Raw genomic sequence first — 15,079 nt, 5'->3', positions numbered from 1 at the left:
CTGTTTCCGTGAAAGTCCCGCATCCGACTGCACTGATAGAACCCTGATGGTTCTCGCTTAGCTTCCCACATGTAATGTGCGTGTCTGGCCACAAAACCTCCCAAAACAAAAGTCGGAACTTTGCACACCCGGGCCCACCCATGGCTCACGCAGCGTGACCACGTTGAGCAAACTAGTTTGTTGCAAATCCCGTTCCTTGAAATCATAAGTCAATCAAAAAACGAGAATTAATTATTTGAAACTAATTAGTGACTGTATATGTTTGCAAACAGCATATATCTTCAAAAGTATGGTTTTAAAGTCATTCTACTCCCACGATGAAAACTAGTTCATTGTCCACTTTTGGAGATGTCGTAATTACGTGAAGATTTGTGCGAAACATGTTTCTAGGAAATAAATATATAACAATCAAACAAGTAATTTTACATGTTATGTATTCTTATGCCAATAGTTCATTACCAGCCATTCTTAAACTCAAATTGTCGTATGGACAATTCCGAGTTTACGTCAAAATGACGTCACAAGTCAAGATGGCAGTCAAGTCGGTGAAAACAAACTCTCCACTCATTGAAAAGCATTGAGCTTTGAGTCATTGTTATTTGATTTGTGAGGATTATTTTGATTTCAAAATTTGATGAAATGTCATTGGACTACTATAACAATCTGCCTGCAGAGGCAAAAGTGTGAATTTTATCACACTCGAGAACGAATCTTACCACTTAAGAAGTGCTCAACAAAGCCCTGTGGTCTTGGTTAGGGCCTATTCCGAACCGTCCAGTTTTTTTTTTGTCGGGGAGGAGCTAACCTTAGCCTTGTTTGTTACATGAAGCATAGCCGGCTCTTGCGATGGGCAAAGTAGGTGGTCGCCAACGGCGCAAGCTATCAGGGGGTGCACAATTGCTACTTTTGTCAACGTCATGGACAAAATAATCCATTAATTCGGATTAATGATCCTTGGAGTTTGTGTTTACGTCGCCACTTCACACTAACAAGTGGGTTGCCAGTTTGGCGTGAATGAACAAAACCCCTCTTTTTTCTTTCTTTCCTCCCTAAAATGGCAAACGGAGTTCAAATGCAGATTTACGAGTATAAACAAGATGACTTGTCAAATCATGTTGTTCAAGTCTAAATCAATTTGAGTCACTTAGCTACCAAGTCAAGTCATTCCCACGTTTTTGGGAGGCAAGCCCTAAAAATAGCAACTTGAGTCCCCCATCTCTGCTAGTTGGTGATGTATTTACATGTAATCTATTAATATGAGAATTTGTTTTAAAAAAATAAATAAATAAATTTAAAAAAAGGAAGGCGTCAATTACTTGTGTTTTTTTCCCTATTCGTTGTAGGGCTCAATCCCAAGCCACAAATTGTTGTATTCACAAAGAGGTTAAACTTTCAAGGCCTTTTATTAACTTCTTACCTGGTTCTGATAGTTCATCTTAATCAAAACAAATGGAGAACATTAACTTGATAATCCCAACGTTTGAAGTTTTCACAAAAGAAACTTGAGAGTGCATGCAGAAACAATAACAGCACAGATGAACTCAATGGTGCGATAATTGCCGGCGACACTTCCACAAGCCGTCCGCTCTTACTCACTTCCACATCGATAATAAAAACACAGCACAATGGATGCCTCTGTCACAAAATGCCATTATTCTCCTGCAAGCCTGTGACCATCAAAATCAATAATGAGTGCGAAGCTTTTAGTGTCTGAAAAGTCAAAAACAAATCTTTTGATCATCTCTTCAGAGTTTGGGAGTTTGTTTTTCTTAAGTGCATCTTTGAAAACTTTGAAAAGTGTAATCAATAGACAGATGGTTCTGTGTGCTGCAGTTCTCAACGCTTGAAAATAATCACTTCACATGCGCAAATTACTGAGGTAAAGTCACACAGACCAACTGATCCACACATGTGTTTCTATATACTAGCCAGCTGTTGACATCGTGTCACTAGTATTGTTTTCTTCTTTTTTTTTTGCCTGGAAAGAATTTGTGATTATCTGACAACTTTTCAGTCTAGTGCGTGTGGCTTATGCACGGCTTCCAGAAAGAGTCAAGTGAACTGATTTTAGTTTTCCAAGAATTATTAATTATTGTTTAGTACAGTGAGTATCTCTTTTTTTTTATCATTTTGTGACCTCATGACCATGAAAAAAAACATGAAAATGCATGTATTTAAATAATCATATAGGCCTACCACCCCCGTAGAAAAATGATAATTTTTTAGGTTTACATTGAGTAATGATCAACTATCATTGAATAAGACAAGTTCTCAAAAAATGTAATTCAGCTGGTTCTTTGAAGTACGGTCCGAAACTGTCTAACTGTTGGTAAAATGTGAGAGACCCCACATATAACGAGGAAGAAAATCGACAACCAGCATAGCGGATGACATCACACACATAATCGTATCGTGAGTCTCCTCCCCAAAACCAAATAGGTGTCATATACCAAGACTAACCTGTGGGAGGCAGCGTGGTGCCACTGTTGCATACAGACTTCTGGAAAATACAAAGACCAGCAGTAGTAGGAGTAAGGCTTAGATAGACCAATCCGACATTGGCCAACAGTGACCGACGCTTACCCCCCTGTGGTGTCAGGCCGGCTGTCGGCACGTCACGCTGGAGGAATACACGGCAACGACACACAGCGACGCTGACCATTAAAGTACCTTCTGCGCACACGTGAGATTTTAATACCCTTCCAAACCATCGACAGCGGTAGTCACTATTTCTCATGGTTAGAAAAATCCAACCAGAAAGCTATTGGCCGGGGGCAGATTATAAAAACGTAAACAATGCATTCAGCTATATTCTTCGCTCACGATGAACTCCCACGCTAAACACTCACGTTCTTGACACGGTATTGTGAAATACTTAGATTGTCAAACCTCCCTCTTGTACTTGTAAGAAGAATAAGGCAGTGAAGGCGTGCTCACTGTTTATCCACATTTGTCACTTCCCGTTGGTGCTGCGAGCCCTGATTTGCTAGCTAACAGCAAATCAGAGTGACCAAATGTCGCGACTTGCGATGCCGATTCAACAGGTGTAAACGCCCACCAGACGCTTCCTGACAGATTACGACGCTCCGACAGTGATCACTACAACAATCAGACGGCGCATTCAGACGCTTCGACGCTTCACGACCTCGACGTCGGATTGGTGTATCTAGGCCAGTAGTAGTAGGCCTAACTGCAGTAGTGGTAGAAGAAGCTAGGCTAATGGTTAGCGTATCTGATAATCAAAATCGGTATTGACCACACATCATAATTTTCCATCGTAAATATTGAACAACTGCAAGTTTTGTGATTGTTGGTGGCAACAGTTTTCCAAACAGATTGAGGGAAAATCACTCTTAATACACTTTACACCACAAGATAATCCCTCAGGATAATCTTTCAGAGTAATCCATTGCTGACTTCTATCACAATTGGGGGGAGAATATTCAATTTTATGGACCAATTGTTGGTACTTTTGTGCCCTGTTTTACTGGCCATGTTTCAAGCCGGTATTGAGAATGTCCTGTCAACTTAGCATCTGCTTTTGTGTACATACTCTGTATAGGAAATAAACTATTTACTAGAATGTTTTCCCCCCTCTGTAAACAGGATAAACAAGTGGATACCTTTGCGATCGTTGCCCAAAAATGGAAGTTTTAAACATCCGAATTTTTACACCATGTTGAAGTCTTTCAGTCCAACCAAATATCATTTCTGCATTTCACACTGTAATTTGCTGATGCATTGTTTTAAACGATGGCAATATTTTTGAAAGCACACACAAGAGAAAATTAGAAAAGCATATTATCTGGGCAGCATGACCTGCAAACAATTCCAGGAGCTGTATTTCCTTTTATTCAATTGCTCACACATAAAAAAAGGGGGGAAAGCAATACGTTACAAAGATGTGTCACAATAATTTATTTTCATGGCATACAGAACGATATAATTAGTATAAAATTAATGTTTCAGGTTACTTGAAACCACTTTCTAATTTATGAAAATTATAAATAATTTACTGTACCCATAACATGAGCCTTTTAGTCTAGTCCAGAGATAACATTTTTTTATGGTTTCTTATTTTGATTAAAAACAAAAACAAACAAAAAAAAACCCAGACAGACTTTGAGGTTAACGAAAAATGACATGACACATTATTTTTAATACCCTCTTGTTCCACCACTTTTCACAAGTCAGCACTATCAACACTATGGCACATTTTCATGTTATACGCGATAGAAGCTAACTAGAACACAGTTGCGAAAGGGTCTTCATTTAATAAATGATCACAAAGCAGAGGGAAAAAAACGAATATATTATTTGTGGGCACGGCTTAATATCTACATTGTTGAGGTTATTAATGTCCAGCAGTTTGCTGTGTGCATGAATTGTCCTTTTCTTGAGTGTCCTTCTCCACCTCCTGCACAACTTGCACAATCACCCTCGGACTTTTAAGATCGTGCTTTCGTCCTCCAGTGGTTTCCGAACACTTTGAGCCCTCCGCCGAGGAGGAATGGATTTCTCCGCAGGCCTGAGAGGACTGCCTGGACTGTCTCTGCTGGGGGGCGTCACCAAAGCGGCTTTCGGCAATAGTGACGGAGCTATTGCTGGGACTATTGCTTGCGTTGGCGGCTGCGCTGGGCCTGTGGGCAGCCAACTCAAACACGTCCAGCCTCTGCTGTGAATCCTCCGTGCAACATTTAGGGGAATACTTGAATGAGTTTCCCGGGTAAGCAAAGGGGGAGCTCGCTACCTTTCCAGAGTTTCGGCCTTGGGATTTGCCCTTCATCATTCCCAGCACCTCGTAGCGGAAGCTGGAGATGTCCTGCTTGAGTTCCTGTTGACGAATAAGGACAGACGGTTTAACAAGAGCGAATGAACCTGGTGGAAAGGTCTTCGGTTTAGCAGGTTTACCCTACCTTGAAGTTTTCTTCAGTCAACCCTTCCTCTGTCTTGGCATCTCTGATCATTGCAGCGACATACCTCTTTACTAGGTTTCTCAAAACCTCCTGAAAAGTACGCGCTAATGTTGATGTTTAAGTAATCTAGATTCTTGTAAATAATTTTAGATCATGGAAATTTGCCTTACCTGATACTCGTGGTTTAGTCTGACATTGTCTGCTGCGCGCCTCTATAATTAGAGACATAGATTTTCCATCAGTAATGTTCATTTGTGCTTTTACAATACAGTGGTACCTTGACTTCATTTTTTTGTGACTTGTATCTCAATTACTTGTACGGTATATGGAATACATTTTCCCCATTCAAATCAATAGAAATGACATTAATCCCTTCCAACCCTGGAAAAAAAACACCACCATTTTTTGTCAAAATCTTAGCAATTTATATAATAGCTCTGTAAAATATAAAACACCATAAAGGAGAATGTAAAGAAATAAACTGGTTGTTTAAGTGTAATGAAGCCAAAAGTCACTCACAGATGCTGCAGTACATTTGTGTGTTGGTGTGCCTTTAAGTGGCCGAGTTGAGTGATTGACACCAGGAGCCTTGAGTCAGTCATGTTGGCAATCATGTCTCTTCCATGCTCCTTGTGGCTGTTTTCGTTTTAGAACTGCGTGTTTGACCCTTTGTCCCGTTAAATGAACGGTTAACAGCTAATGATGACTGTTTTTCCACTTTACTTGAATGGTGGCATATCTGAAGCTCGGTAGTACGTTACATTTTGGTTCATAACACGAAGCAAAAAAAAAAAACCTACAAAAAAAAAGATGCTTTTTGTATAGAAATATTTACTGTGTTTATGACTATGATTGCATCAGTGTAGGTTAGTGATAGCCTAGTTCTAGTTTATGTACGAATTTGGGTTATAGCACCACTGTACGAATGAAATGCAAGATATCTGTTACAAGATGCTCCTCAGAGTCTGCACAGATCCAAGAAAATATAATAAAATAACTAACCCCCAAACTTTCAAAGGTTTCAAGTCTTTTTAAGCTCGGCCTCCGAAACACACGCGCTTGGATCCATCCTGTCAGATAATAAAATGACTTGGGACTGGGTATTATGTTGAACGGAGACGGCAAAGTTCCTCCCTCTTCAAAGTAGCTCATCCATAATTTAGTTCTGGCAAATTTCCACTCTATATCCGCGTGATCCTTAAAAGAAAATATGAATCGTTCATCAGAGGCGATAGTAAAAGAACACAAGACAAATGGGAGTGATTTAACTATAGATTAGGCTACTCACAGCAATGTGCTGGTACGAGTTGTTCATCATCGCAATTAGCATGTTCAGCAGCACAACCAGGGAGATGATGTTGTACGTGCCAAACATGGTGGTTCCAACAAACTCGGTAAATTCATGGTCCGGCTTCACTCGTGTCACATAGAGGGAAATTAGGCCAAACACAGACCAGAATAATGACTGCAGTGTCTCGAATAACCTAAAATACAAGTGAAACATATATCAGCTTTGCTGCGCTGGTAAATAAAGCTATTTATCATCCGCAATGGTTTTGTTTCTGAACATACGTTGAGAAGGCGTTGTTTTGCTGCATGCAGCGGATACCCTTGCAGTTGCTGCCCACGTCGGTTCCGTAGTAATAGTAGAGCTGGTTAAGGCCGTTGGCAAAGGCCAGCAGCACCAGGCAGTAGATGAAGAGGAACTTGAGGATGTCGAGGAGCATGCGACCCAGCGAGATCTGCAGCGGGCCCAGGTGGGAATTGGCGGTGAAAAGGCAGATGAGGCGCAGGGAACTGAAGATGTTGGCGATGGCAAACAACGCCTCGGCTATCAGAGTCGGGTGCAACATTTCCCAGCTGCATCGGGGTTTGCGCCCACTGTACTGCAAAAATAAATATACATGGTATTGTCAATGAACAGGCAGGTTCCCCCGCACTGTTCAGTTCATCAGTTCGTCCAGCTAAAGTACTTCTCATCTCCCCTCCCCACTGATTTCAGGTGTGCCTCAGAGCTCTTCCCCAGGGCCCCTGCTTTCATCATCTACCTCCTCCACCTTGGCGCTGTTTCCTGAAAATGTAATATTTTCTTCCATTGCTTCACAGATGACACCCTGGTCTACCTACCCTGTAAACCCAATGTCTCACTTCCATCCTCTGCCCTACCTCCTTCTTAGCAGACATTAACTTCTGGTTAACATCTTATTTAATTAAATTAAACACAGACAAAGCTGAAATTCTCATAATTGGCACCAAATCTACATTATACCAAGTTGAGAGTGTTACCATCCCAGTAGGTCACTTCTTACTCTCACCTTCCCTTCAGGTTAAGAGTCTGAGTGTAATCCTCAACAGCACACAATCAGTCCATTCACAAATCAATAACATAACCCAGTCTTGCTTACTTCCACCTACGCAACGTCAATAGACTCCGCTCCTCCCTCGCCCACCATTCTAACACCATCCTGTTCCATAGTCTTGTTACCTCCCTTGTTCCTTTTCACACCACTAATAACAACTTTTAATAATGCTGGCTAAATCTTAGCCATTGTTTAAATTTTCAAGCAGTGTGCTGAGCCAGACCAAGAACGTATTGATTGTAAATGCTATCTAATAAAAGAGGCATGAGCTAGAGTGATGATTGTATCTTCCTTCAAGCGTTCTGCCAGTCCTGTACTTATATGTACATTATACCTTTGCATAGGCAACAAACTTGAGGGAAATGGTTGCAAGATACAATGCGTTCATAATGAAATCCATGATGTTCCACCAGTCATCCATGTAGTCTTGGAAACCACTATCCCACATCTGCTTGATCTCTGTCCAGATGAAACCTTGAAGAAACAAGCAAATGGCGGGATTATGATTGCATCACCACCAGGAAGGCCAATTATAGGAAGAATGGTCTTTTAAGATATTCTTTACCGATTACCCAAGGTAGGATCATCCATTCCACCACGGTCGGGGCCGGGCCCTGAAAGTCACGCTGCGGGGCTTCAATGTGTTGCGATGCCAAGAAGAGCAGGAACAGAAATGTCAAATAGGAAGCGGCGTGACAGATAAACTTAATGAAGGGCTTGCGGATGAATATGCCGTAGCGGCTTTTCGGAGAGATCAAGTAAAAGATGGATAACACTGGGAAGAGGAGCCCGATGAGGATACACGTGATGAGTTTCACTGCCCAGTGACGCCTTCTCCACCCTGGGATCTCATCATACCACCGAGAGGCCAGCAGCTGCTGACAGTTGGGCTGGGCGACAAACTATGAATGAGACAAACAAAGAAATAATAACCGACCTGCAACTCAGCCGGAATCGGAAAACTGCTGACAGAATAGTTGAAAGTGGAAAGCAATTTTGTTGGTGAGAACGCTTGTACTTATTTACCCTTTATTAATCTCCCATTTGTGTGCTTTTTTCCAACCCTACACATTCAAAAATGTTCCAAAAATGATTTATCATCCCTTTTTTCCCTAACAAGTTGTCGAATCTGGTTCTTATCCTCTGCTCTCTAAAACGTGATAAAAACATCTGCAAGACATCTTTTTCTGGTGATGGGAGTTCATTTCAGCTTTTAACCTCATTATAGCCAAATGGCTTCACTCCATAATGGGCAGGGTGATGAGATCATCTTTCCACACAGAATCCCTTTAAATCTTCCCATCTTGCCTCGGGAATGGCCAATTTGGATGTTGTGGCTGCAGGCAAGCGTTGCACAATGTATGGCATAGAGCAGAGGATTAATTTGCATTACTGTATGATTGAAATCTGACACAAACTCTGGCAGCAGGAAGAGATGTTGTGGACAACTGCTAAGTGCTTGTAATGTTCTGCAGCTTGTCTGTAACCACGTTGGAACCATCCAATTAGAAATACCACAATAGCAACCTGTGAAAAGCTTGTGGTTACGCCGTTAGCGTCAATATACTGCAAACATGCAATAAAATGAGTAACGTTGTGAGTAACGTTGCCAGGGTTTACGAAAATGTACGTTAACCTCTCAACTCTTGCTCACATCAACCTCTGAAAATATTAGAATGATTGCCCCAGTATCACAGATTTTAGGGTGTTTTCCTCTTCATAGAGGCGCTCACTCCAAAGCTTATGTCACTTGATGAGAGAAACGTCGTCATCCATGCTAAATATGTGATATTTTTAGAGGTTGATTTGGCCATATGTAGAGATGTTCATATTCATTTTGGGGACAAGTGATTGCACCTTTCTGACATATTAAGGGACGTAAGCTTTTTTTAAATTGTTTTTACGTTTCAGAATGCTGCCCCAAGTGCCAGTGCCTCAGTGTCCTCGGCTCACGTTATTTACAAAGACAAACATTTTTTACAGACATGTCTTGCCACATTACACAGTGACGCACTTTGAAAAGTGTGCAGGACTCTCGTATGCAAATATTAACGTATTTGTCTCATATACATACCTGGGAGTTACCCGTACTCAGATGCGTACCCTTTATTATTTTCAGTAACTCCGTGATTGACTGTTGCAGATAAGGCTAGCCATCAATCAGACAAAAATGATATCACTGTTTCTTTATATTTTTTATTATATTCTTATTTTTGATTATATTCTCAGTGATAAGCAACTCAATATTAGTATTTCACTACACAAAAATAACTACTATGACAATATAAAATGATAACAATAAAACCTTTTGTTTTAGAAATCCGTGCCTCAATTGGGGGGGGGGGTGGCAGCCGAAGCATCTTGGTGCCCCCCTATGGCCCGAACTTGGTGACGGGAGAATAAATCACACAATGTCTGGCACCGAAATGTTATCCTAATGATTCAATTATTTCAAGTTTCAGGGAAATAGGCGTCACATTGTCATTATCACCATGTAATCCGATTGGCATGGGACTGAGGAGGCAACAGTAATGCATTACATTAAGAACCAGCCTTGCAATTACGGGCTGCCCAAAGGTCCCTCAGGACACCTCCAACCATTTAGACCCATTTGTGGCTCATCTTGACGCGGTTCTTGTCACAAAGCCACTTACGATTTAGTCCTTGTATATCTAATGACAGCCTTATGTCTCATTTCCTTTTTTTTCCAGAAGCAATAAAAACGTTTTACAGCCAATTATTCCAATCGATAATCCATCTTTCGGACTTTAGGTATATCTATTCACAATATGTTGAATGTGTTTAAACTGTCTTGCCCAGATTATGCCTGTCCAAATGAGGACATATTCGTAATGTGTCGGATAAAACCCATAATGGCTTAAAATGAACGTTTACTTATCAGCTCGGTTTGGTGGAAATTACATTGTTTAATGTTAATAATTAGCAAACTAATCGCAAGTGACTTAGAGCTTCATGTTTTGGTTTTGACATCAAGGGCCCTATTTACCTGTCCAGCGCAAGTCTAGAAAAAGTGCAGTCTATCTGTGCGCATGGGTGGAATTTTCTTTCTTTTGGTATTTTCATAGACGGGCGCAGTTAAAAATTGGTGTTTGTGCTATTGTGGGAGTGAACACGCTGCCTTGATACCGGGCCAATCGGAGTGGCTCTCCCTTTAAATTCAGAGCAGGAGAGGCGTGTGGTCTACATGGTGGAAGCATTCCAGATGCGATCGATTTTACGCCTAGCACACGTGCATCTGTGTACGAAAACAGGAGATCGGCAAGTGCAATGCACAATTTATAAGGAACAGCAAGAACATCTCCATTTGCAGATGATGTAAAGGCGGCCGCTGTGAAGTGGGCACTTGGTGACCGCCTTTAGCCACCTGATCGTCATACGTCTGTGTGTGACAACCCCCCACCCGCATACTCACACACACACATGCACACCCCGACGCCAATTGTGCCGCTGTCAGGCGGGTGCTCTTATACATATTAAAGCTAATAATAATAATATATGATGGCATACACGACACATCATCGGAGCACAGAATCGGTCTGCCTGTGCCTCGATCAAATCCTCCAGAATCGCGTTACATTCACCTGTGCCTCAACTTAGACCTGCTTTCACCTGATCTACAATCCAACCTAGTTTCTGTCACCAAATTGTCAGGTGCGCCGGGGCGTGCAATAGAAAATTGAACCATTGCTCTGCTGAAACTTCGAGCTAGGCACAGTGCGGTCTACCAAATTGACATATACTGTAAACTGGACTTGTCCCGGCGCGAAAATGAAGATGCAATCGTTTTTACGCCGAGCACGCGTGCATCTGTCTACGAAAACAGGCCCCAGAAGTAATCAAATAGGGGAGGTCTGAGACGGAACTACAGTAATATGAGTTACAGCCAAAAAGTGCTGCTGCAGTACGTATGTACATGAGCATGGGGTGATGACTCTCCTCATTTCCATTTAAAACACAGTCTAAACTTAGCTCCTCCCCAACATAAAAATCTTGTCATTCCCCTCAGAAAAAAGAAGGTCAATTTGCCATTAGCAAACTTATTGTTTCAATTTTGGAAAGTATTCACAAAATATAGATTAGATTAGACCACTACTTGTTCTGGTTCAACTGAAAATGCGACTTACCTCTTTCTGGCAGTATTTGATCGCCAACTTAACGCGGGCTAGATCGTTTGCGTTCTCATCCAGCAGTGGGTTGATGTCATCACGGTAGTTGAGGATGATTTCCAGCTCCTTGGAGCTCCTGGTCTGGTCCAAGAGGTCCTTGGCAAACTGTTTGCACGTATGCGACAGCTCCTCGTACTCTGACTTGAACTCATTCTCCACCCTGCTGAGCTCCTTCAGCTCCCAGCTGAGCTGAAAGGCCGTGAGGAACGGGTCCTCGCTGGACAGGGCGATGAGCGACGGGCTGGCCAGCGCCTTGTAGATGTTGAGGCGGGAGTGCGAGTGGCGCAGGCCGTCCACGTCCAAACTGGACACGCACTCCAGGCAGTCGCAGAGCACGGCGTGCGGCTGAGGTATTGAGACGCCTCGCTGCACCAGTAGTTTGATGATCTCGTAGTTGTTGGTGTGGGCTGCCAGGATGATCGGAGTGATGTCCGGGGTGAAGTCCGAAAACTGTTTGTCCAGGAGTATGGGTGGGAGCTTTAAAAGACAAGTAATTCAATTACCAGATAGGAAGACGCTTGTCGTTTAGCTGGATAAGAGAATAACAGTGTGGTGGTAGCCACTCCGCCTTTTTTTTTCTTCTTGCGTAACTTAGATTAAAAATTATTTTAATTCCTTCTCAATGGTGCTCTTGTACTCTCCATCGTTCTGTCTGTCGGTTGGTCGGTCTGTTGTCTGTGTCCTTCTGTGGGTTGGTCTGTAGTCTCTCTGTCTTTCAGTCTACCGGTCTGTCGGTTAGTCAACTTAATTGACTAAGTGACAGATTGTGACTTGAAAAACTGGTAAATTGGGGCACTCGATACCACTGCAATAGTAATTAATGCAGGCAATCACAAACCTTTTAAAGGGGGAAGTCAATTCCTCCTGTTTTTAAGATAGTCATGTACGATTCATTGGGATTGCTGTACCTGTTTCTCACCACTGGGCTTCTTGTGGTTGAGCAGCAGTTCCACGGCGCCCACCACCTCCTTGCGGATGGCGTGCAGAAGGGCGTCGCCCACGTGCACATTGTAGCTGAGCAGTAGCTCCACGATCTCCAGGTTCTCATTCTCAATGGCGATAAGCAGCGCCGTGCGCCCCAGTGAGTCCACGCAGTCGATGTTGATGCGGAAGTAGATCTCGGCTTCCTCCAGGGCCTCCTTCACTGTGGCATAGTCACCTTTCCCCACCGCCCCGAGGTAGGCCCTCTCCAGGGCCGAGAGCTCCGACTCGGCCCGCACGATGCGCAGGGGAATGCGGTCGCTAAATGAGGAGCTGTCCGTCTTCTTGTAGTACAGCTGCGACATTGTTCAAACGGCTGCACCTGCACGGTGGTCGTGGCCGTGGTTAGCATATTCGACTCACAGTGCATAGGTCGTGGGTTCGAATCCGGCCCTGGCCTTCCTGTGTGGAGTTTGTATGTTCTCCCCGTGCCTGCGTGGGTTTTCTTCGGGTACTCCGGTTTCCTCCCACATTCCAAAAACATGCATGGTAGGTTGACTGGATACTCTAAATTGCCCATAGGTGTGATTGTGAGTGTAAATGTTTGTTTGTCTCTGTGTGCTCTGTGATTGGCTGGCAACCAGTTCAGGGTGTACCTGAACTAGCTTTCCTCTATCTGTACCAAATGATACCGGTCTGGAGATTGTTAGATCTCTGACCTTCACAATTCAAACTTCACACAGATAGGCCAAAACCCCCAATACTATTTTTTAATTATTATGATATATAGCAGACATATAAAAGGTGAAATCATCTACATTTCACAATTTATTAGGCATTTTTGAAAAACTTTGTATCATGAAGTAGAATCGTATTTGGCACAACCGGTTTTAATTGCTAAAAACATGACCCGATAATTTAACTCATTTTGTACAATCCGATTTTAAAATAACTGAATTACATTATAGTACATGCCCCCGTTTTGCCAACTGAATAGAAATAGGCATTACCTTTTCCACGGTGCAAAGTAGCCACTGGATGGACAGCCAGGAAATGTCAAAGTGAACGGAGAAAAAAAATAATAACACGCTTGTATCGTCTCCTCCTGAGAAAGAAGTCCTCCAGTATACTGGACGCACTAACTCAATGACATGTCAAGCAGTCAGCCTCCCGCCTCCCCTCGCGTTCCTCTATGGACACATCCTGTCAAGCCGCCAACTCCCTCTTCATCTCAGTGCTTTCATTTCTCAGTGATTTATTTTCCCACATACAGATTTGCACTTTTCCATTTAAAAGTCAATGTGTTGTGATCTTGGAGGAAGTGAGGTTTTGCGAGGCTGTCTCTGATTCTCACTTACAGGTTGTGCAGTCATTGTTATCCTCGATGCAGCCATTGTCACTCACAAGAAGACATTAACCGGACACGTTGGTGTTTTGGGGGAGGAAAACATATTTATCTACACATGGTTTGATGAGATCCAATATAAAAGTGGAATTGACCTATTCATAATGTTTGCAAACAGTGGATGTCAGGATACCTTCCCATGACAGAAAAGCCACATGTCAGTCAAAGGATAGGCAGAGCTGCATTGAATTTTGTTGGATGCACAGATGTTAGCTTCCTATTTTATGGCTTGGTGAAGTTGTTGACGCTGCATGCGCCAGATGCACAGATCTGCTCACTAATTGACAAACTGTATGACGTGCCGCCATCACCAATTAGTATGCTTTTATTGTCCTTGCGGGCTTTTTTTTCATACAACTCACCTAGTCGCAACGCCCTTGCTCTTCCACCTGCTCTATCATGGCAACAAAAGCCAGACTCACCACATGCACAGCAGGATAATGTTTCTGTTTAAAATCATTTCCACGGTTGTCTGTCCACTAGAGGGCAGACAACAACCCTCTTTGTAGATTCAAGTTTCTATATGATTTATGTTAGCTGCTCTATTTGGGAGCTCGGGACTTTTTTTGCCCTATAGGGATGTAAAAAATCCCCAGGGGAATGGTCCTTTTTTTTTGGGGTGTCTGAAGAGTACAAAAATCTGGGTCAACAAAATGGTTAATGGTACAAATGTTAGCAAGTCCTCCGGTCCACTTCTTGACATGTTGTTTACTGCTTTTAACTTTTCTCACTCAGGAGTTTTATGTGTGTAATAAATAAGGTTTAGCGCCGCAGGCTTGAGGGTACCTAGAGCAGCAACTGAAGATGTTTGCAGCAACAACATTTAATATTAATCGCATCATTTAGGAAGTGTTTTTCTTTACTAAAATCCACCCCCTTTTTCACCAAATAAAGTAAGCGGAATGAACTACACTTTGTATTTCCAGAAAATGCATGCAGCGGAAGCGGTCTTGTTTTCCAATGCGCTTGACCATGCTATGCCGTTCACGCCCGCCAGGTTTCGACCTCGCAGCTCAAGAAGAACCCGATGATGCAATAGTCAGAAATTCAAACATATTTGGTGAACATGAGCTAATTAGTGCTGCCAGGACTCCTTGGCACTAGATTGACACGTTGATGCAACCCGAACAGAGCCGTGCATCACATAGCTTACTGTATCTATCGTCGCTGTCCTGTGAAAAACACTAGGTCCATTTTTCTCATGTCTTAACGTTTTAAGATATCCCATTAACAAAAAAAATGCAAAATAGGACAGCGATGATATGATGGTGGCGAGTTACTATTCCACTA

The 15,079-nt window shown here is 42.6% G+C and overlaps 1 protein-coding gene across 1 annotated transcript; it reads right to left on the bottom strand.

Moving 5' to 3' along the window:
• Positions 1-3,866: 3,866 nt before the first annotated feature.
• trpc4b (transient receptor potential cation channel, subfamily C, member 4b) lies at positions 3,867-13,523 on the bottom strand. Its single transcript, XM_086035512.1, has 11 exons — positions 13,395-13,523; positions 12,372-12,766; positions 11,422-11,940; positions 7,842-8,178; positions 7,611-7,750; positions 6,489-6,802; positions 6,205-6,400; positions 5,919-6,113; positions 5,087-5,128; positions 4,917-5,006; positions 3,867-4,834 (listed from the first exon to the last, which is right to left on the bottom strand). Exons 2-11 carry the CDS (start codon positions 12,747-12,749, stop codon positions 4,355-4,357), a joined length of 2,691 nt encoding a protein of 896 aa, XP_085891638.1. The 5' UTR covers positions 12,750-12,766; positions 13,395-13,523; the 3' UTR covers positions 3,867-4,354.
• Between the last annotated feature and the right edge of the window lie 1,556 nt (positions 13,524-15,079).

This window comes from Filicampus tigris, chromosome 7 (genome assembly GCF_054856515.1).
Source record: "Filicampus tigris isolate MCC_2025a chromosome 7, RoL_Ftig_1.0, whole genome shotgun sequence".
NCBI lineage: Eukaryota > Metazoa > Chordata > Actinopteri > Syngnathiformes > Syngnathidae > Filicampus > Filicampus tigris.
The sequence above is the reverse complement of the archived record's forward strand: the minus strand, read 5'-3'. Positions and strand labels throughout refer to the sequence as shown.